General features: G+C 40.6%; 2 protein-coding genes and 1 non-coding gene across 3 annotated transcripts; 2 read left to right on the forward strand and 1 right to left on the reverse strand.

The window, feature by feature from the left end:
• The first annotated feature begins 1,653 nt into the window (after positions 1-1,653).
• On the forward strand, positions 1,654-8,407 carry LOC108890312 (transmembrane protein 42). Its single transcript, XM_018687173.2, has 3 exons — positions 1,654-2,008; positions 3,134-3,280; positions 3,561-8,407. The coding sequence occupies exons 1-3, from the start codon at positions 1,832-1,834 to the stop codon at positions 3,705-3,707; spliced, it is 471 nt and encodes a 156-aa protein (XP_018542689.1). The 5' UTR covers positions 1,654-1,831; the 3' UTR covers positions 3,708-8,407.
• On the forward strand, positions 2,765-2,836 carry trnak-cuu (transfer RNA lysine (anticodon CUU)). Its single transcript has one exon. It is a non-coding gene; the product is annotated as a tRNA-Lys (tRNA).
• Positions 8,408-9,645: 1,238 nt separating the features above from the next.
• Positions 9,646-22,706, reverse strand: zdhhc3b (zinc finger DHHC-type palmitoyltransferase 3b). Its single transcript, XM_018687172.2, has 7 exons — positions 22,313-22,706; positions 15,834-16,165; positions 14,858-14,982; positions 13,757-13,853; positions 13,363-13,444; positions 13,118-13,248; positions 9,646-12,350 (listed from the first exon to the last, which is right to left on the reverse strand). The coding sequence occupies exons 2-7, from the start codon at positions 16,134-16,136 to the stop codon at positions 12,192-12,194; spliced, it is 897 nt and encodes a 298-aa protein (XP_018542688.1). The 5' UTR covers positions 16,137-16,165; positions 22,313-22,706; the 3' UTR covers positions 9,646-12,191.
• Between the last annotated feature and the right edge of the window lie 189 nt (positions 22,707-22,895).

Here is a 22,895-nt window from a genome sequence, read left to right on the forward strand (position 1 = left end):
AGCTCCGTGTTGTTCAGGAATGATTTAAGGAAGATGACAAAGAGTTCAAGGTGTTGCCTTGACCTCAGAATTCCCCAGATCTCAGTCTAATCCAGCATCTGTGGGATGTGTTGGAAAAACAAGACTGATCCATGGAGGACCCACTGAAAGGACATAATGCTAATGCCATCAGAGGTCTGTGTCAGAGTCCATGTCTCGATGGGTCAGAGCTGTTTTGGTAGCACAAGTGAGACCCACATCACATCAGGCAGCTGATTTTAACGTTATAGCTGATTGGTTTATCACTGTACTATCTAATCGCTGAGACACAGAGAAATAGACATCTAATGGACCTTTTCACAGAGCATATTTTGACATGTCACGGCAGAAAAAATAGATGTAAATATTAGAAAATGATAACAGTTTAATTCAATTTAAATGCCCTAGTTTCAGGCTCCTGGTATTGTGCATGCCGCTCCACTGCCACACAGACAAGGACACTACAGCTGCCGAGACACTTCAGCTGCCGAGTCTGATGAAGAGATGGACTTCTGTTCCTGATGACGCTTGTCTTTATTACGATGTTTTGATTAATCCGGTCATTACAGACCCATACGTTCACAGCAATGACTCCACTTTCTGTTCCCTAATTAGGGAGAATAATTCAGCCTTGTTGTGGTTCCTCCTTCTCTGACAGGCTCATCTCTCTCTATAAAGGCCACAGATGAGAGGGAGTAAGGATCATGTGTGGATGCACATGTGTAACCATCTCCTGCCTACGCACTCTCCTCCCATACATCCTGCTTATACTCTGTGTGTTTTAACGTAATGATTCTTTATGATCTTTTAATGCAGCTCATTAGTATGCTGAGGGGAACGGAGGTCTGTCTCTGCGGTCCAACCAGTCTGGATCAAATGGAGTCATTCTTCACTCTCCACCCACACTCAAGGACATTACATTAGCATTGATTGTCCTCAGCCCTGTGATAGACTGGCAAACTGTCCAGAATGTTCCCAATGTCAACTGGGATTGGCTCCACCCCCCCACCCCCACGACCCTCAAAAGGATAAGTTGTACAGCTAATGAATGGATGGATAATAATAACACGTGTGTCGTTCGTTATGATTACAGCATGTTTGAGAGACACCTTGTTGGTGCTTCCATTTTTTATTCAGCTACAGTTATAAAATTATGGAAAAAAGAAAATAACAATAAAAATACTCCACTACAAATCAAAATTCTGTGTTGAAAATGTTACTTAAATAGATAAATATTCGAATCTCAGTCTCTTTTCATGATAATAATGAAAAGAGGAAGGAGGACTGCTGCACTTATATGGTGGTGGAAGGAATATTAAGTAGCAATACCAAACATTTAAAATACTTCATTAAAAGTCATGCATTTAAGATAATACTTGCAGAAAAGTCAAAGTCCTTTGTTGAAAATGTCATTTAAAAAGATACATGTTTAATCTCACTTTCCTGTAATAATAATAATAATAATAATAATAATAAACATTGTTTATTGTGACACCTTATTTCTGTACACAAGTCATTTTTCATGTCAAGGTTAGAAATTTATGGAACTACACTTCCCAGAATGCCACAGGGGCTTTTTTAGTCCAACCACTGCTCTGATCCGGGCTGACCATGTGTTGTGTGACTGCCGCCGGACGGCTGTCGGTAGAAAGTGCAGGGAAACGTGCTCGGTGACACTCACATACACACTCACACTCACTCACACACAACCATGCAGGCAGCTCAAACCGGACCCGCAGCAGCAGAAGCAGCAGCAGCAGCAGAAATGTGAGGATGGATTAGAAAATTATGTGCCTCGGCTGCCATCATCAACATGTTCCCGGGAGTTTTCTATGCACTGCTGGCGGGTTTCCTCGGGGCCGTGGCGTCGTCGTCGGCCAAGCTGTCCCTCGGAGCCGACTACCTGAAGGGAGTCTGTGAAACCGGACTCCGGACGTGGGGAGAGCAGCGGAAATTTAGACAAGCGGACGAAACTACCACCTGTGACCGGGTGAGGCACCGCCGCAGTTAAAGTGTTAATTATTAACGCAGTGAGGACAGGACGTGAATAATGCAGCGCAGACTTTGCATGCCTGTGAGCGGGGTGATTTCTCACGGAGGAAGTTGGGGGGGTGGGGGGTTATCCCCGCCCGCCTCTCCTCTCTCTGCCTCCCTGACTCCCTCAGCATCAGCACCGTCAGCAGCATCACGCGGGGGAGCCCATGCAGCAGCTGCGCTCTCGTGCCGTGTCCGCGTGCTGAATGACATTGCAGCTCGTACAGAGTGTGATATGCATGTTATCGCGTTATTTTGCATTTCAGCGTGGTTGAGCTCGCGGCTTCTAAAGGGGGTCAGGTTTCTCGTATGACCTTCACACTCTCTTTATTATCTGATTATAAAAATAACAAATTAGGTTTTAGAACAACTGCTCTAAATATTAACCACGAGGTTTGACTGCATCAGCAAGGCTGGGTTACCAACTGGGTAAAACGAGCAACTGCTGAGGTTTTTAGTTTGAGCTCATTTATTGTTTTGTTTTATTAGTTTGTTTCCATTTTTCCTGTTGATAAGGTTTAATTTTCATTAACGAGAAAACAAAATAAATATTCACATCTGAGAAGGTGATGCCAAGAGGAATTTGGGTATTTTTGCTTAAAAAATGACTAACATAAATCACATATCAAAAATGTTGCCAATCACATTTTGTTGATCAACTAATGGATTAATCAACTGATGATTTCAGCTGTAAAATATCATCCTAATATGTGCCTGGCTAGCTCAGTCGGTAGAGCATGAGACTCTTAATCTCAGGGTCGTGGGTTCGAGCCCCACGTGGGCGAACATCTTTAGCGTTTCACCCACAATATCTGAAATTCCCTTGAGCAAGGCACCTAACCTAACTGCTCACTTCTGTAAACATGGCTACTTCCTCCACCACTGCATCAATGACTGCAGGGTTTTCAGCTCAAGAACACATACATTTTAACCTCTTGAGTCCTGGCTAAATCACCTTTGCAGGTGTGACTATTGTGTATCTGGTTGCAACAATATAACTGTGTCCACATCAAGCAGACACACAACAACAAAAATCAGCTGTCATGAGCTTCTTCGACACGTTTCTGTTTGTGTTCTCCAGCTCCATATCCCTCTGAGGCTGCTGTGTGGCGGACTCCTTTTCACCTGCAACGCTGTGATGTGGACCTTCCTCGCTAAAGCACTCAGGTACTCCTCTTCCTCCACCCGAACCACTGTGACCACCACCGCCTCCAACTTCATATCTTCCGTAAGTTATTGGCTCTTATTATCTCTGCTTCTTTGTAGTCTTACTAATTGTCCTCTAACACATCACATCAGTCTGTCCATAATTTCAGAAGGACATTACGTCCTTTCCTCCTGACATAAGCAGCTTTATTTTAGAAAGTAGGCTGGACTATATTCAGAAATAACTCGCCACATGTGTCTTACAGGAATTTCTTGTTAAAGTTCAGCTCCTTGTCTAACATATTCCATCGAGGTTTCCTCTGACTGAGAAGAACACGCTGATTTTTTTCCCACCTCTGCAGGCTTTCCTAGGCCAGCTGATCTTTGGCGAAGCCCAGATAACATTGTGGTGGGTTGGGATCTCCCTGACCTTCTCTGGTCTGTTGGTACTGCAGAGGGTTTCGCCACAGGACGGACAGCAGAGCGCAGTCGCCAAGAAGGATGAATAATACGCCTCGTCTCCACTGGTTCAGTTCAGCTTGGCTCTGGCTGGCTGTGGTATGTGGCGTGTTTTGGTTGGCAGCTCCTCTGATTTTAACATCGAGCCAAAGTGTTAGAGAACATGAGCTCCAATCAAATATTCTCTTCCTTGTTTGAACTATTTCACTATATAACTCTCAAATTGTGTCTTTATTTTAAATCAGTGACTATTTATATTATCTTTGGTTTGTGGCCATGTAGGCTGCTAAACCCTGCTGGCTCAGCTGTGGTGCAGCCTTGTTTCGTCCTGTTCTAAAATCAGAGGAGATGCTGGCTCTCAGCCAGTCTGGCCATGGCGCAGCAGTTGGGCTGGTGGAGACAAGCTTATGGATGCCTGCATCCAGTTTCCCCAGAAGCCCTAAACTCATCTTTACTCACAGGCTTACGATAAAGCAAAAATGATACAAGCTTTACATTACGTTTAATCGACAACAGCACAACAAATCATGAGCTAACAGAGCAGATGTGAGGGAAGGGAAGAGACTTAAAGGGAACAGTTTGACGTTTTGGGAAATATACTTTTTTTTGCTTTCTTGCTGAGAGTTATATGAGAAGGTCAGTACCAGTCTCGTGTCTGTATGGTAAATATGAAACTACAGCCAAGAGAGAGTTCGCTTAAGGTGCTTTTCCAACAAAAGTTCCAGGAACTTTAATATCTTGGGAACTAATGTCCTCAGGAATAAAAGTTCCCTCAGTGCATTGTGATTTGCATTGATTTATTGAAGTAATTAACACACAGAAAACCTGGGGAAAGGTTGTATTAATCCATCATAGGAGAATTGTAAGGCTGCAACCACCAGTTAAGACTGTACCAACAATTATTTTCATCATCACTACACCAAACACCTAAGACAGTGAAAAACAACATATCAAAACCATGTGTTTTGTTTGACCATCAGTGAAAACCTGAAAAGAAAAACTGGCAAATATTTGCATTTGCATTGAGAAGCTGGTGCCAGTGAATTTTCTGGTATTTTTGCTCTAAAATGACAAACAGTTCCTCAAATATTTAAGTTCCTGGAGCTCAATGGTGGAAAAGCACCTTAAGCTAACCCTCTCTTGACTTTAGTTTCATATATAGCACATAGACACAAGAGTGGCATTGACCCTCTCATCTAACTCTCAGCAAAAAAACAAAAGAAAGTGTATTTCAAGAGTCGTTGTTTTAAAGGAGAGAAAGAAAACACGCAAGAAACACGGATTATATTTTGAGGACTTGGGTTTTTTTCATGACGAATGGACAAAAGGATTGTTCACCACATGCATGATGTTACCACCTATCAGCCTGTGCATTATATATACTGCAGCCATCAGATCACCAAAGCTTTCTTAATTAACTCTCACATTTCCTTAAGTTACTATGACACTCACTGTAAACATCCTACACTGACATTCCATTTAATGCATGCTCAAGACAATGCTATTATGAAGCTAACGAGGCGTACTCTCACAAGTAATAATCCTACTAATGTAGCACCGAAAGGCTCATCCCTGGTGTGATTTTGCCCTCTGTCTGGGGGGTCTCTCTTTCTTTTACTTTTTCTTTGCCTTTCTCTAGCTTGAACCTTAACCTCAACATATGAGCATGTCACATGTTTTGATTCAGAGGCAGCTGGTCTTCCATTTCATGACAGACATGTGCATGCTCCCACCGAGGCCTAAGCTCAGACAAATCACACCAAAGCATCCCGAAGCATAATTTCACACTGGAGCGACGTCCCCGTGAGCTGCTTCGTTTTTACTAAACTTGTGACTTAGGCGGCCAAACTGTCTCTCCAGCGTCAGAGACATCACACGTTGTTTTTGATTGCCTGGTGAGCTTTATGTGCCCTGCATCCGCAAACTCATATTACTTGCGCATCACAAATATCAATCTATCACCCATCATCTCTGGGGGTTTAATAGACACCTGGCCTCATTAAAAGCTTCTCTCCACATCCCTGGAGTTGTCAGTGAGAGTGCAATAACATTATACTTCCTTTAAATCTCATGACACTGTGATGTGCGTAACAGCGAGGGAGCTTTGAGCATTAATAATTAAGCATAGAAAATGGCAATACATGCTACTTAGAGGGATGTTTCTGTTAGTATAAATCAGCTAAGTAATTACACTGTAGTATACAGGGATTTGCCTGAACATGACATCAAAGGCTGCTTTGTTGAGTGGTGTTTTAATATCACACTTTGCTGTTGTTTGGATACATATCATAATATAAATGCATAACGGTAGCTATAATACCTGTCTGTAATATCCCACAGCAGCAATGCACAAATATATCAGATGTCCTTCCAACTGCTGCTGTGCAGGTTTTGTATCATGTGATTTACATGCATCCCTATTAATGTGACTGCAGCAACAATGTGATTACAAAGCTCTCATATTAAAGGCCGGCTGAGTGATGTTTCATAGCAGGGCTGTACTCACCATGCAGGATTTCTTGGCAGCAGAGGTCACTCGCAGCCTCACACATGCAGCAACATCAGGAGTGAATTCAGTTGTTTGTGCCTCCATGGTTTAGGATCCTGGGTGTGTTGCGTTACCTAAAGGAGTACTTAGACAATTTGGGAAATGCTGCTCAGTCACTTTCTTGCCAAGAGCTAGATGGGAAGATTGACACCACTCCCTTGTCTGTACAGTGAATATCTAGTTGTGGAGTCAGTTACTTTAGCTTAGCTTAGCATAAAGACTAGAAACAGGAGGAAATAGCTAGCCTAGCTCTGTACAAAGGTGACACAATTCGCCTACTAGCACCTCTAAAACTCACTAATTAACACGTCACAAGTCGTTATCATATTACATATTTAATCTGTACAAAAAATGAATTATAAATGTCAAGTGGTGGTTTTATGGGCGGGTTATGTGGTGGACTATTTCTTGGCCATTGTCCACTAGTTGTTTGCTAACTGCTCAGTTACCCCTGTAGACAATTGATTAATTAATTGCTACTGACAACTTGTTATCGTATGTTTAATCAGTACAAAAACCTAAGTATAAAAACAAAATTAGCTTTATGTTACTTCTGGGAACCCTTTTACTCTCACACCTATAAAGTTGATATGAAACTGAAGTTAGCAGCCAGTTAGCTTACCTTAGCATCAAGACTGGAAACAAGGGGAAACAGCTAGCCTAGCTCTGTCCAAAGGTGACAAAAGCCACTTACCAGCATCTCTAAAGCTCATTAATTACAAAAACAAAGTGTAAAAGAAACAAAAATTGACTTCAAGACAGTAGCTGAACAAACATGCTAATTAGTGAGCTTTACAGGTGCTGGTAGATGGATTTTGTTCCCTCTGGACAAAGCAAGGCTACCAGCTTCCCACTATTCCCAGTCTTTTTGCTAAGCTAAGCTAACTGGCTGCTGGGTCTGGCTTCATTTATTGAACAGACAGACGTGAGAGAAACGTCAGGTTGTGGTTTTATGGGGGGGGTTATGTGCTGGACTATTTCTTGGTGACGATATAATGTGATTAGCATTTGCCAGTAGCAATTACATTGTCTACAGTAGCAATAGAGCAGTTATCAAGCAACTAGCGCATACTAGCCAAGAAACAGTCCAGTACATAACCCCCCCATAAAACTACAACTTGACATTTATTTACACTTTATTTTTTGTACAGATTAAACATATAACATGTTAACAACATGTAACATGTTAATTAATGAGCTTTAGAGGTGCTTTTCGGTGGATTTTGTTACCTTGAGACAGAGTTAGGCTAGCTGTTTCCCCCTGTTTCCAGTCTCTATGCTAAGCTAAGCTAACTGACACCCGGCTCCAGCTACATATTTACCGTACAAACATGAGAGTGGTTTTAATCCTCTCATCTAACTCTTGGCAAGGAAGTGAAGGAGTATACTTCCCCAAAAGGTCAAACGATTCCTTTAACATACCTTTAATATCTGTAAACTTTGCTTTTATTCTGAAAATATTTTGGTGCCTGGCTTTTCTCCAGTTAACGGCATGATATGAGGGTAAACCATCTACCTGTGAACCCACTCTCACTGTAATATAACCAATCAGAGCTTTGCAGTAGCCACATTTCTAGCTCTGTGACAGCGGCATGGTCCTGAGTGTGATGTATTTATATCCGTGTGCACATAAACTGTAGATGTGTTTGTACAGAGAGATTAGAAATCTATTGAAATATCATCCTGACCTGACGAGGTGTGTGTCACATTGACGAGTTAATGTGCTGCACTGCAAGGAAACAACTGTAAATTTATCAGAAATTATTGAATCAAAAAGATTTTGGCAATCTGAAGGTGTACTGTTGACACCAGAGCCTCTTGTTCAATCTTAATCTTTGAAATATAAAATGAGTGAAGCTTCCAAATAATTTAAGAGTCTGATTTTGTATTACTTTCTTGATACGCTTTAACCTCTATGTGCAGATCAGCTGTCACTTTAATCCGGAGGCTGCTGCACTGACAAATTTCACATAATGTTTAACGTTTTAACGCAAATCGAGACAGTGTGATTAGAGGAAGACTCTGTTTGCTCTGATAGAAACCATTCATAACGTGTCTTACAGATTATGTGAAACAAATGTTTGTAAAAGTGTAAATATATTCTGTTAATAGGAAACACTTAAAAGGATGTGTAAATTGTCATCTCCACTGAGAGAAGAAACACTGTTAAATTATTAAATAAACATCTCATCTGACAAACAAGATTCTCGTCTCCGTCACTCAGATATTGTTGGCTGTGGGTAGACGCTCACTATGTCTTCATGACGGCTTTATACTTCAAACAGAATAGCTTCTTGGAGCTACTTCACATCCAGATAAATTAAATTAGATGTGAAGACCTGTGTTTTTCTGCAGCAAACAAGAACTACAGTCATTTAGCTCAATGTCTTTTCTTTGCATTCAGACACAGTACCATCTAATGAAGAGAGTGCTTACTTTAGTTAATGGGCCTGGATGTAATGTTCGCCTTGAGCTATTCTACATCTACTTACACAGTGAGCGTCATGCTCCATTAGACCAGCTCCCTCCCTTTAAGTACCTCTGGTAAAAATGGAAGACAAAACAAATTGGTGTAAGGGCCGTTGAGGCGCACTGCACTCACTCACATGGCACATAATAGCGTGGCACTGCAAAGAGGACTGTATCTGTTCATAAGAAGTTTTCTCTCAATTGGACTTTAGAGTTTTCTGTTTTGCTTTCCATCCATGAAATTCAAATAGAGTCACAAAGACTGTATTTGTCCAGGTGTAAGTAAATGAATTAAAGGTGCCATATACAAGTTTTTGCTATTGCTACATAGCCAATATTAGCATTAACAGCGGTTTACTTACCACTGTTGAAGAAACGTAGCATCAGTCCTCATTCCCTCACTTGCCAAGAGCTGTCTCCAGTTTTGGAAAGCAACGGCATGTTAACTCTTGATGTGTTTCTATTTCTCTTTCTTCTAAAGTTAGCATGCTAACCAGCTAGCTCCAGCCCATCCAGTCTCATAATGCCACTTTGTGATGGTCTGCTCTCTGTCCAACATAGGAGGATGAAGAAGTGTTATTTATTTTGGCTGCCATGCTTTTTAACATTTTCACATGGTAATTCTAAAGAAAGCAACCATTAAAATTCAAAGGTATTTATGAGGGGATGCTTTGTTTATTTCTTTCTAAAGGAAAATGTTTTTATTTAGGGGCGTTTAATAATTGTCCCAAAAACTGCAAAGGGTATATACAGCAAAAATTGCTGTAGAATTGTTTATTGTGTATTATTTGATTTGATTTAATGGTATGTTGCTGTCAGACTATGTTCATTACAATAAGTTTTTTTTTGTTGTTGTTGCTGTTTTGGCACTATAGTATCAAATATATCCCTGAATTTAAAATGTAAAAATATATAAAAAGCAAACAGATCACAGTCAATAAATATCAATAAAACCTACCAGAACTGCCACATACATACATAGAGTTTTATTTCATTCCCCTTAGAACAAAAACCAGTCAAAAAATAATAATAAAATCACGTGGTCCACAGTAAGTACTATAAATAGTATTCATACCTGACCACACAGAACATACTGAATATTTCAAAAAAAAGAAGGAAGCTGGTGTACTGTATGTGTAAACTGGATAGCAACGGTTGCATCTCCACATTAAAGGTTTTTTTTTTTACATTTTTTTAAAAACTCCAGTGATTTTAAAAGCCTAAGAAAATGTCACTCTTAACAATGCACTACACTTGAAATGGTTACTTCACTGCCTCTGTTCATTAAGCATTCAGTTTGGCAACATGTAGGCTACGTTCTAATAATTTGTTTCCTCGTCTTCAAAAGCATTAATTTATACTACAGTAAGGCGCTCGAACACATTTGGGCAAAGGCCTTTTTAGTGTTAAATGCTCTGAAGTGGTCTGTTTCCCATCTGCATCATTTTTTTTTATCACCACAGGTAAAATCCAGTCTTGTCTTCACACTGGGGGGGCCTGGCTTTGTCCACAGCTGTGACAATGTAAATGTGCATTTTTAACATGGTCTTTCAGCCTCAGTGAACATTTTCCACTGGCCTAAATTTTAAACACTTGATCCTGTAAGGCTTTTTTCCCCCTTTAGTCAGGCCCACAACTATAATCTATGACAAACTAACTGGATTATCCATAAGCAAATTCCATCAGTTGAGAGGAAGTGAATTACACTTAGGGTCAGTGCATTCAGAGAGCAATGTGTATTGCTTTATTCCCTGACTTTCCATCTGAGCTGGTGACTGTGACGGTTATCGAGCAAAGACGTCGTCTACATTTACAGCACATACTTGTCAAATAATCACAAGGAGACTGGTTAAAGTGTCGCTTTAAAACTTTTACAAGGTGTGCTGCCTTTTGGACTAGAAACAAGACTTTGTTCACCTGCCAAGTCTCAGATTTGTAAGTTATAATCCTTAAGATTCGGATGAAATAAACCTACATTTTTTATATTATTTGTGTTAGCTATCCACATACACTTAAACCCAGTATTTACCTTTCTGTAAACTGTGGTGGAGTCCATGATTCGCGCTCTGTATTCAAACCGCCTTAACATGCATGAAGGATTCACAGAAAATGAGCCATGTAATCCAGCATCACTGTTTCTAATTTTATCTAACTGCTATCAGCCTCATTAAATGCATTTCCATCCACCTATTTTACTTTAAATCTGTGTGTAAAAACACTTGAGTGGAAATACTGGAAATTCTTTTGACAATTTGTCAGGAATTCATTTAAGATTTGCGCCAAATTTGGATGAAAACTCAGGCTAGTGTTAACTGTTCCCTCTCCTGACACTGCATCAGAGCTTTGTTAAGTTACTGCTCCAATATTTCCTACTGCTGTTTAACATTAATAACATTCAACTTTCACTGTAAACATATTAACAAGTTGGTCCTCTGTTGTGTTTCTGATAAAGTAGCTGCTCGACGAGCGTCTGCTGGAAGATTAAACCACACTTGCTGCAACCACAGGGTTACCAAGTCAACCAGGCCTGAAATCTTAAGGATTATAACTTTAACTGGCTACTGCGAAGCTAATGCTGCTCTCTGTCTTACAGCCTTTGACCAAACTTGGCTAATGGCCCTTCTAAACGGCAATAAAACACACTCAAACTGCTCTTGCGTGTGATTAATTCTAACTTTCTTGGAGTGCCAGATAGGTGGAGTTTAGTGCAGACAAAAAATCGATGTAAGTTAAAAGAAAACTTGATAAAAGTTACTCTCAAAATACATTCTTTAGATGACCTGAACGAATCCACTTATCTATCACCAAAGAAAGATACGACAAACTCGTTGTATTAACCAGTCTCACCCTGACTGTCACATTAAGGCAAAAAATAATAGAAATTTCTTTAAAAATAGCAGATGCCACTGTTCACCAATGCACTGTTCTAAGGCAAATCATGCGCAGCATCCAGCAAGAGACTATTGCTTTGACAAGAATACAGCAAAACAACAAGTGACTGGATCACAACAGCGATGTTTACGGGATGACAAAAGCCGGGCGGCAATCTTGGCACCTGGACTGTGCCACTTAGTACGGAAACATTCTGGACTTCAGTTCACATTGTTTTAGTCATGGAAGCAGGAAATGATGCAGGAAACTTTCCCCCCGGAGAAGGCAGAACTCAGTCTCTTGGTGTCGTTTCACCAACTCTTATTATCAAGTGCTTCTTGTCAAGTTGTCACTGCTTAGTTTGAATTTTTTTGTTGGTTTGTTTTGCACAGCTACACCTCATTAATCTCAGTCAGCACCAAGAGGGAAACTATAAAATGTAAAAGAAGGTGACAGTAGTTTAAAAAACAATGTAATAGCTTACAACAGAATACCCTGAAATTTCAATAAGTGAAATATCCATAAATGAAAGAAAATGGAGAAGTGGTTGAAAGGAGTTCATGCTCGTTGAGGTCCAGCCAATAGGAGGGCAAACCAGGACTAATCAGTCTAAGTCAGTCTGAGTCCACAGTTTAGTTTCCAGCTCTCACACTATGTACTGGTACACGTCTGCCTTGCCGTGGTCGGGTGTAGCAAACGGACTCAGCCAGGCCACAGAGAACGGATGGCCAAACACCACTTTCATATTCATCCATTTAGACTTTTTGGCCCATCTTCTCTCCTCCTTTTTCAGCTGCTCGATACCCTGCAGGAGTAAGATACGACAGACGTGAGAAGATACGAGTCTCAAGTGCTGATATCAGCTGCAGAGATAAAGCAATGTCTTTAACATTTAATGTACCAACAGAAAATAACCACTGAGAGGGATTAAAACTGAAGCAGGTTTTGCTCTCTCTTGTTTTGTCTTAATCAGGGTTAGGTGACTCACTCCAAGTATTTCCTGAGTAAGAAAAAAACACAAACACACACACACTAGCAGCCTCCATTAGATTGAAACAGACTGAAATAGATGATCTTTGTAGTGAATACTATGACACCGTGAGTCATCCTCGTGGGCGGTTTAACCAGATTTGTCCATTATGAGAAAATGCAGTAATCTCAACCTGCCTGGAGGCTGTGAGTGAATTACCTGCTCCTATTTACATCCATGCTCTGATATATTAAAACAACAAACTGTGTAAATCTGAAACCCTTTAGAAATCTTTCTCATTATGGTTTATTTTAGGATGTCAGAACAGATAAATGAACCAGCGAAAGACCTGCACATGTGCCTGGTTAACTAAACTCTATCACTGACACTGTAGTGTGTCTATATCCTAAAAATCTGTGCATGTTATGCTTTTATTAGAGCGACGACAGTCAAGAGATGACAAGAAATGAAGGATGTGAGAGGAAGATCATGAGCCAATTCTCTCGATGAAAGAACAACCTCACAACTTTTACACCCAACCATCAAGTGAGGTTCACAGAAGAGTGATGAGGAGGTGAAATTACTGCTGTTTTTCCACTCACCGTCTCGTCGGTACAGATGGAGTGAACCTGAGTCCCAAACATGACTGCAGTGAAGATCAGAAAGAGGAGACCCTCAAAGCAGAGGAGGATGAGGAGGATGACCGTTGCTGGTGGGGAGAAGTTACTGCACTCTGATGAGGAACAGAGAAACAGTTTAAAAAATAAGAAGTTTGTTACCAAAAATCAAATTACAGTCAACTCTAACAGGAGACTGTAAGAAGCCACGACTGCTCTGTATTACTCACTTGTCCAGTCTTCTTCAAAGCAGAGCAAAAAATGGAAAGCCACCATGACTAGTGCATGGAAGGAAATTAGTGCAATGTACATCTGAGGAACAAAACAAAGATTTAATGTTAACAAGATGTTATTGAGCCTCCTCATCTCTCTGGAAGCTGCAGCATGATCTACAATCTTAATGACAAATCAGTTCAATGGTTCATAAATTATTTATTTCGAAAACAATCTATATTTCTGGACATTTAGAGCCCATTAGCTCATAAAAATGGGAGCTGTTTGTAGGTATAGACTCATTATAAAGTCCACGCACTAATATATTACAGTAAATATAGGATGATATTCACAGATGCTACTGATCCTCTTGAAGACATTATTTTCATGGAGTGGCGTTTATAGACTCACTGTGAAGAGCACAAAGTATTTCTGGTTGTTCTCTCCGACACAGTTGTTCACCCAGGGACAGTGGTGGTCCATCTTTTTGATACAGCGTTTACACACACTGTGGACACACAGATTCATAAGAATGAAGATGACGAAATGGAATAAAAACAGGCAAAAACTGTGATATGCAAAAGACTAGTAAGTCAGAGTAGATCAGAGTGAAAGACACAAACACTCTGTCAGTCCATCTGGAGCAGCTTGAAGTACTGACACTGACTAACAGTTTTCAAAGCCAGACTGCTTTCAATCATGGCTGGTGTGTTTCTATATGTGTGTATGGAGTGAGTGTGAGTGTGTGTGTGTGTGTGTGTGTGTGTGTATGGAGTGAGTGAGTGAGTGAGTGAGTGAGTGAGTGTGTGTGTGTGTGTGTGTGTGTGTGTGTGTGTGTGTGTGTGTGTGTGTGTGTGTGGGCGGAGGGGGGTTATTTATCTGACAGACCTGCCGCTGGGTCACGACTCAAGTAAGACCTGACAACTCCTAATCTATCATCTGACAAAGCAGAAAGTCACACTCAATCTAGCCGTGTTGGTGTTCTTACTGAGGGAAATCTAATTTTAAAAAGCTGCTACCTGCTGCGAAACATATTATTCTTACGGGTCATTAGAGAAGTGTATCATCTGAACCACCTACAAGGATGACTCATGATATTAAGCAAAAAAATATAGATAATCTGTTTCATTCAAACTAGAACTCATTTTTGTCTCTGAGACAGAGTGACTCACTGGCTTTGCAATTCAATTACTCTGCAGTGTTTTTGCACTTTTCATGCCTCTGAATCCCAGGAAACCCACTGAGCCGCCACAGAGGGAAATCCTTATTATCAAGCTGCAGAGTCTACAGGGAACTGCTACAGAGCTACTCTAAACAAGGAACAAGGAACAAACACAGATGAGGAGAGGAGTCCCCAGTGAGGAGCGTGGCGTCAGGACTCTCCTCTGTAAGGTGCAGACTTCAGCAGAACACCCTGCCCGCCTCAGACCCACATCTTTTAAAACCTGCTGCATCTGCAGTGAAAACCTGGCAATCTTTCCCCTGATCTGTGCAGGTGAATCGGTGCTGTACCTGCAGTGGTGAGCTCTGTCAGGCTTGATGCTGCAGCACTTGGGACATTTGTAGACCACCTGTCCTGGTTTGAGCTGCAGGCTTTCGATGAATTCTTTGGTAGCGTTCCCTTTAGGCACGGCTCCCTGAGAGAGAGGAGAGAGGAGATGAAGACGTGTTGACAAGGCGTGCAGTCGTAGTTTCTATTACATCAGATGTCTAACATAGTTTCCTTCACATTAGTTCAGCTGCAGGAGCTCCGTCACAATGGAAATTTAAACTCTGCAAGAAATTTAAACCAGAAAAATGTATCATTCGACTTCCCAAGTTAAAAACTGGAGCACAACAAAGTGAGAGTTGCAAAAGCTATAAAACATTTTTATCTACAATTTTGTCCTAGGTTGCATGTTTTGTTATTTAGAGGCTGTTTGTACAAAGATGTGATACAGCTCATATAGCAGGGCTTTGATTAAAGATGGCTGTATTATTGATAAATTCTCCTAATATTTTGCTAATTAATCAATGAATCATTTGTTCTATGAAATGTTTTTTTCTCACAAATTCTTTAAAAGTTACAATTTGACATCTCCTATTTATTTGTGTTGTTAGATGAAACATAAAATACTAAAAACATTCAGTTTACCGGCATGAAGAAAAAGAAAGAATAATAATAATCAAAGAATGTTTGACCTTTTTCCTGGAAAAATAACATTTATTTACATTATCAAATAATCTCCCAGTTATTTTCACGACTGATTGGTTCATCTTTTGGTCTATGAAAAGTTATGAAATAGTGAAAAATGCTCATAAGGACAATGTTGAGCATTTTTAACTTGAAAAATGATGATGAATCAATTATCAAAATAGTTGCTAATCATTTTGCTGTTAATCGACAAATCAATCAATCTTATTATAAAGTAATCAAAGTCCAAGAGAAAGTGTTTAACCAGCCGACACACATTAAAACCAGTAATCAGAGTGTGAGAGTCTGACTGACCGGGTCTGTGCACATAGCCCTGGCATGAGAGGCCAGGGCGAGGAAGGCCAGGCCGTTGAACAGCACCCCGTTGAAGAGGCTATAGACCACGTTCTTGGCAGGCAGCAGCATGACGAACACCACCACGAACTCGGCGTAGAAGACCAGGAGCCAGGTGATGATGCCGCACACGATGCCGCAGCCGTCGCGGATGAACCACATGGTGTCTGAGCTGGTGCGGGGCGGGGGAGGGGCGCAGTGCTCGGGCTTCAGGTACCCAGCTTGCCGCTCGATGTCCCTGGTGCGGTGAGCCGGGCTCTTCATCCTACAACGCCCGCGGCTCCGACCGCATGCTGCGAGCGGCAATGAGAGACAGATGGAGAGGAAGAGGGGGAGCAGAGAGATGGGAAGAAAATGAAAGAAAAAAAGGGAATTAGAGAGTTAGGCAAGGGATTTGGATTAAGTCTGTGTCAGTGAGGGATGGTACGAGCGTAGGCCTGCAAATAAAGATAATTTTCATTAGCATTTTACAATCTGCTGATCATTTTCTTGATTAACTGATTAATTGTTTGGCCTATAAAATGTCAAAAAATAGGGAAATATGTCCACCATAGTTCCCAGAATCTTAGGTGACATCTTCAAATGTCTTGTTTTTTCCAAACATTAGAAAAAACCTTAAAATTATACATTTACTGTCAGATAAGAGAAAGAAAAAGAGCAAATCCTCACAGTCCAGACTCAAAAATACCTTAAAATATTAGTATAGTATCAAAATATTGATTAGTCAACTAACTGACTTATCATTTGTCCTACTGCAATATCACAGTGTCCCACAACAATTAAGAGTCGGTGTAAACAGACCTATAAGTGCACTGCATCCTCAAGGAATATAAAGAAAGATCGGGGCTAATAAGACAGAGTGAATCAGCAAATGAGGCTGAGGACAATACTCAGGAGGAGGCATTAACTGAAGGAACCAACACCGACCAGTCTGATCCCGACAGGCAACACAATCCAAACAGACCCACAATAAATAGAGGCGGTTGTTGTTTGGACTTTAGAGGCCGTGATTCTTAAAAGTGAAACAAAACAATGCTTCAACAAAAGCAGCCCACACACACACACACTCAGTTGTCCTGATCTACACTGGGCCTGAGTGCGTGTCCAGCTCTGTTTGGAGGCTCATGAATAAGCAATTGAGCAGGTCTGAGTGTGTGTGTGGACAAAGATGAAGTGACTTCAAAGGGGGATAAAATGTCAGAAAACCAAAAATAGGCCTCACTATTATACGCAGATAACACAGACGGCTTATTCCCAGAGGATGGCCGGACCTCGACGCCCCCCTTCTCCTCGCTAAAACCTGAGCTTACGGCGGAGCGTAATCAAAATGGTTCGGACATTCCTGAGGATTCAATCTTTCCATTAGGCTTAAATGAGCGATAGCCTAATCTCACTTTTAATGTCTCCCCAGAGGAAAGGGATTTAATCAGAAAGAAAACGATACAGCACCGGTTTGGCAGCAAATTAATCAAAGTCATCTCTGGATTAAGCAAAAACATCTCAGCAGTCCAATTCAACCCAAGTCTGGATCAGTCACAGACCCTGTTCACCTCTCTGTGTCAAGACTTCAAACCAGAAAACCCTTTCATCACTCCTTCTTTTTCCATCTCTGAGGCTTTGTTTCATTGAAACAGAAAACAGTGTTTGTAATGACTACTTTCTTTAAGCCTGTTGATCTACCACTGTGGTTCAGACTGAAATATTCAAAGGACGATTCAAAGGATTGCAGACGAATTACAGACATTCATGGCTCATAGAAGAAGATGTCTACAGACTTCTTCCAGACATCATCTGACTTTTCCTCTAGCACCGGCCATGAGCTAGGGCTGGGCTATATGGAAAAACACTCCTAAGTGACGATGTCATAAGGTCTTTTTTGGTTTAAATATTATTTATTTTATCAGAAAAGAGCTTCTTTTCAACAATCTCCTCATCTTTTGTGCCTCGGGCTGTGTGTGTTAGGGTGTCTTCTTCTGTAACGCTGTCGCTCGGGTTTTCGTTAACATTTTCTGTCGTAATTTTCTCTTTTATCTCGCTTCCATTCCTTACGCACAGGTGTGAACAGCTGCAGTAGCCCAAACATTATTAGCACGTTATTACGTGCTGCCACCTGCTACTCCTACACTCTGTGTTGTGTGCATATCTTTTCCATTATCATTATTCTCACTATCATTAGCTTTCCGTGCTGTCTTTTCACCAAAACATGGAAGGAATGACTTCTATTGACGTTGTATCTACCATGTCTGATATTTCTATCGAGGAAAAGTTATTTTGCGATGATTATCTTTATCGTTTTATCGCTCAGCCTCAGCATGAGGCCAAAACTTTTAATTCCAAGCACCAGCCTCTGTATAGAACCTCTGGATGGGACTGACTTCTATAATTATATCGCAACCTCTTGAAACACAACACAACTCTGGAAACAACTGGGAGAACGGGGGGAATTGTGTTGATAAAAATATTCTTCCTACCTCTTCTTCTCTACAGTATATGACCGACTCAAACCCTGCAGCGTAGCCTCCTGACCCCTTTCACCGCGCTTGTCATCACACAGCAGGAGTCGGGCGCAGCGGGAGGTCACAGTGGAGGTCTGATGTCTGAGTCTGCAGCTATCACTTTCACTACAAGAGGAGGATTACTGAACCATCTGCCTTGATAGTGCAAGTTACTGCAGTTACAAGTTACAGATGACGATTTTTAAAACTACTTGAAAGCATATGAGGTAGCTAAAACGAGCTCCACTTTCACCAGCTACTATGCCACATTAAAATATATATAAAAACATGTATTTTTAATATATTTGATGTACTATTGTCTCTGTACTATTGTCTCTGCACTCTAACTCTTTGGGGTTAATGAGCTTTGGATTGAGTTTCTATTGTATTCTACTTGAACTCTGAATTATTTTTACCCTTTGTTTAGTTAGCCCAACATTTAAGCTGAGACATGACATTCATAATTTCTTTTAGAGAGAAGAGTGCTCCTTGCAATACTGTTGGAAAACATTTTTTGTCATTTATTTATCATCATATTTATCTTATGTTTCACTCTTGTGCAACAAGACTTTATACTGTTTCTTCTTTTAATGTAATTATTGAATTTCCACTGTAGTATTTATATTTATAAAGTTTCATCATCATCATCAACAAACTGAGAAGTAAAACTAATGACCTGTGTGTCTCCAATCCTGACATGTGGCATTCACTCTTTTTCAGTTTAATTTAAAGGTGAAAATACTTTTTAACTGTTAATTCTGTTACATGTTTATTGTACCTATCTTTATAAAGCCTGTAAATCCATTGGTACAAACCATTTTTAAAGCTTCTGACCTGAAGAAGTCCATAAAAAGAATGTGCGGTTTGTGTACAGGAGTAATTCTTTTCCTTATCAGCACGGAAAATCTTATCAAGTCCATTTCACTCGTCCACGTCACTGCAGAGCTCAACAGTTTCAAGAACTGGGACTAAATCCTTGTTAAACAGGTTTTGTTTGATCAGTCGAGTTAACTGTTATTCATGTGAATGATTGTCAGACTGACTCTGCTGGTGGTAGCAGCAAGTAAAACTGGTTCCAGGGGAGGGAGGGCGAGGGGTGCAGGATGCTTGATAACTGCCTGTAATGTAATTGTTATGTGGGCTGCTTTTAACGATTCGCCCCATTAGAAACAAAGACGCCAAGAAAATGCAGATGATTGGACCAGATAGAAACACACGACTATTAAAAGACCTGGAGTAAGACTAACTGTTCAGTTCATTAACAACTGTCAACTCAAGTCGAGTGAATGGTTTCTTTTGTGGTGAAGACTATACATTCCTCTCAGTGAATGACTGTGTTTACAATGAAAACAACTGACTGACTGACTTCACTTTAACAGAAACACTTTACAGAGCAGCCTTTCTTTAATTACGTCAACCCAAAGAAAAGACACGACAGTCGAGAGCTGCTGTAATGCCACTAAACACCTCGATACCTTTAAACAGTGGCAGTGACTCTAAATGTATGCACAGCACAGTCAATCAATGATTTATGGGCATGTTTGATCACCTGCTGCTAGAATATATTTCAAAGTAACTGACAGCAAAGAGAGATGGGGGCGATTATTAATGTGGACAGGAAGGATGAGACGTGATGTGATGCAGAGATGAGAGGGAGGTAGATTTGACCTTGTGGTGCGATGAACAGTTAATTAATACTAAAATTTTCTGCTCACTTTACCGATAACTTCATTTGGCAGCTTATAAAAACAAAGGTTTGTGGACTAACAAGTGGCAAGCTGTCAGTTTATGTCACTCTGTGTTGGTTGGAGCTGACAGGGACATGACAACCATAATTTTTCAGTAGTTATTACAATGATGCTACAACACCAAATTCTGTGACCCGATTAAGAAATTAAGTTTTGTTGCTACTGCAGGTGTTCTTACTCTACTTTAACACATTTTTCTAGCAGCTACCAAACACGGTGGTTCCATAGTATTTAGACAGGATCATAAATGTTGATATCTGTGATTCTGGTGTCCTGAAATCTGTGACACAACATGGAAAACATCAGATATTGAACATCAGGTATTGATGTGATTTAGTGGAGGATAAAGAAATATGTCAAACTATGTTGGACGATCTCTCTCAAGACAGTAATTTCATTCGTATTTTTTTTTTTTAAATGATGCAACAATATGATAGTCCACACCTCTTGTAAGTCACATATTCTACACATTTATTTTAATATCATAATTATTTTCATATTTCTTATTCATTGTTGTCAAACGGAAACCAGATGCAATTAAATTTTGTTCAGTTGTGCACTGTCCAGTGTAGTTTTTTTGAATGACATTAAAGACGTTTTGAGTTGAGTTTAATTTCTGCAGATATTTCCAAGTGAGAAAATTTGCCAAGAGGCTTTTTGTCCCCTTCCCATCTCAATACGACGTTGGATGGAGGAATTTCTCGACTGGGACCCTCTGCAGTGAGGCCTGATATCCAAACTACACAGTTCAGTTCAAGAAATGGTCTCTGCTTCTTTGGATGATCGTAGGGAACAGTGGGCTAAAGACTTTAGGATTGAAATCATGGCAGTCTGGAGCTTCCAAGAATTCATTCAACATCCATGTGCATTATTGCAGTTTAAGGTAACACACAGAAGCAGACGAGCAAAGATCTGCTCCTGCTGTCATCAGGATGAAGCCACTCTGTGCCATTTGTTTTGGAGTTCAGTGAAGAGATTTTTTTTCTTGGAGCTTTTACTCTCCTACTCTTGTACTCTTGTATGCCCACATTACGTACAAGACAATTTGTGCTTTAGGCTTTGTGTAGTTCGTGGAGCTGTGATGTCGACTGTTGTGATTTGTGTCATGTTGTGATAAGTAGATGCATAAGTTGTAAAAGTTCAGTAAAAAGATATGAAAATAAAACTTAATGTTGGACGACTGAGCAGGGCTGAAACTATTACTGTTAATCAGCATCTGTTCTGATAACTGATTATCTGTTTCTATGTGTTTTTTCAGGCAAAAATGCCAAAAAATATCCTAATGCCAGCCTCCTAAATGTCATGATTTTCTGTTTTTCTATCTTTCTTTCTTTCTAAAATCTGGACTCCAGAAAACAGTGTTAGATACTTTCCACTGTTACCTGACATAATATGGACTAAAATATTTACAGTGGTGCTGCACAAAAGTCTGGGCTCCATACATACGCAGCCTCAGTGGGCACCTTTGCACCTTTTAATATCAATTTTTTTCACACCTTTACACATTTCTGAATTACATATAGTAATCAGAACTTAAATTTTTTTTTATTCTTGACATGCGGCAACTGCTGCACGATGGTTGCACTATGAGAGCTGAGATACTGACATACAAGAAACATTCATATTCAGCCAATAAACTTCACTTATAATATGAATCATGTAAAATTTCAAAACTGCAGGTCAAAACAAACTTTTAATTCTGGGCTTTTTGAAGACCCTACGTACGACCCTTTAAGTTTTCCTCCTGATGAGGATTATTGAAATAAATAAGAGATTAATTGATAAATTGAAAATGACAGCCTCTATTTAATTATTCTGATTTTGTGTGCAGCCTTTAGTTTAGTTGATTTGATTTAGTGCAGGATAAAGAACAGATCCACTAAAATATGATGGAAAACTCAGTTATGAAATAACATCTGTGTCCCTGCACAGCTGCCCTGCTGTAGTGCCCTTGGGCAGAGCGTCTTCTGCTGTTAAAATTACCTCTTGTGATGATTAACAAGGGCTTGTACAGTTATTATGGCGTTATAATGGGCGGTAATGAATTAACTTCCAGAAAGTGCTAATGAAATAAACCGGCGCAGGAAGTAACTCTGGCAGCTGGAGCAGGATATCTGGATTTCCAGCTGTTATGTATCTACTGTGCCTTAAAATAAATCATTTAAGGAATTAAAGGTCTGTATTTATAAAAACCTACCTCGCCGTCTCCTGACTCGTCTACAGAAGTTTCTTGAAGGCCTCTCGTAGTTTGGAGGTTTGTGAAGTTAAAAAAGAGAGAAGTGAGAGTGGGAGTCTCCACCGCGGATCCGCCTGATAGCTCAGTCCCGGCTAACCTCACTGCTCCCCGGGCAGCTGCTCTCCACTGCCCCGTGGCTCGGTTCCCGCTCTCAACACCACCTCGGTTTTTTTTCAGTGAGGTGTATTTTGTTAGTGTGGTATCCGTGTGTGACCTACAACCGAGGACCGAGCCTTTAAAAAAAAACAGGCCTGCTTCTCCGTCGGGTCCAGAAAGCTCTGCGGGCGGTGGGACAACAAAACCCAGCACGGCCAACCAGGAAGTCAACCCTGCCTACACATGAGCTTTACCGCCCTGTGCTGAGTCTGACAGGCAGCAGCTTCTCTCTCCGCCTGAGCGTTGCCCTCAATACAAGAGCCCCATAATTTCTCTTCATAAGATTTATATCATGTCTCTGTTTTACTGAACCTCAGCCACAGTTTATGCCTTTCACGCATGGCCGGATTAATCTCCTGCAAGGCCTCAGGGGCAAACGCTTCTCAAC

This window comes from Lates calcarifer, linkage group LG3 (assembly GCF_001640805.2).
Source record: "Lates calcarifer isolate ASB-BC8 linkage group LG3, TLL_Latcal_v3, whole genome shotgun sequence".
Classification (NCBI taxonomy): Eukaryota; Metazoa; Chordata; class Actinopteri; family Centropomidae; genus Lates; species Lates calcarifer.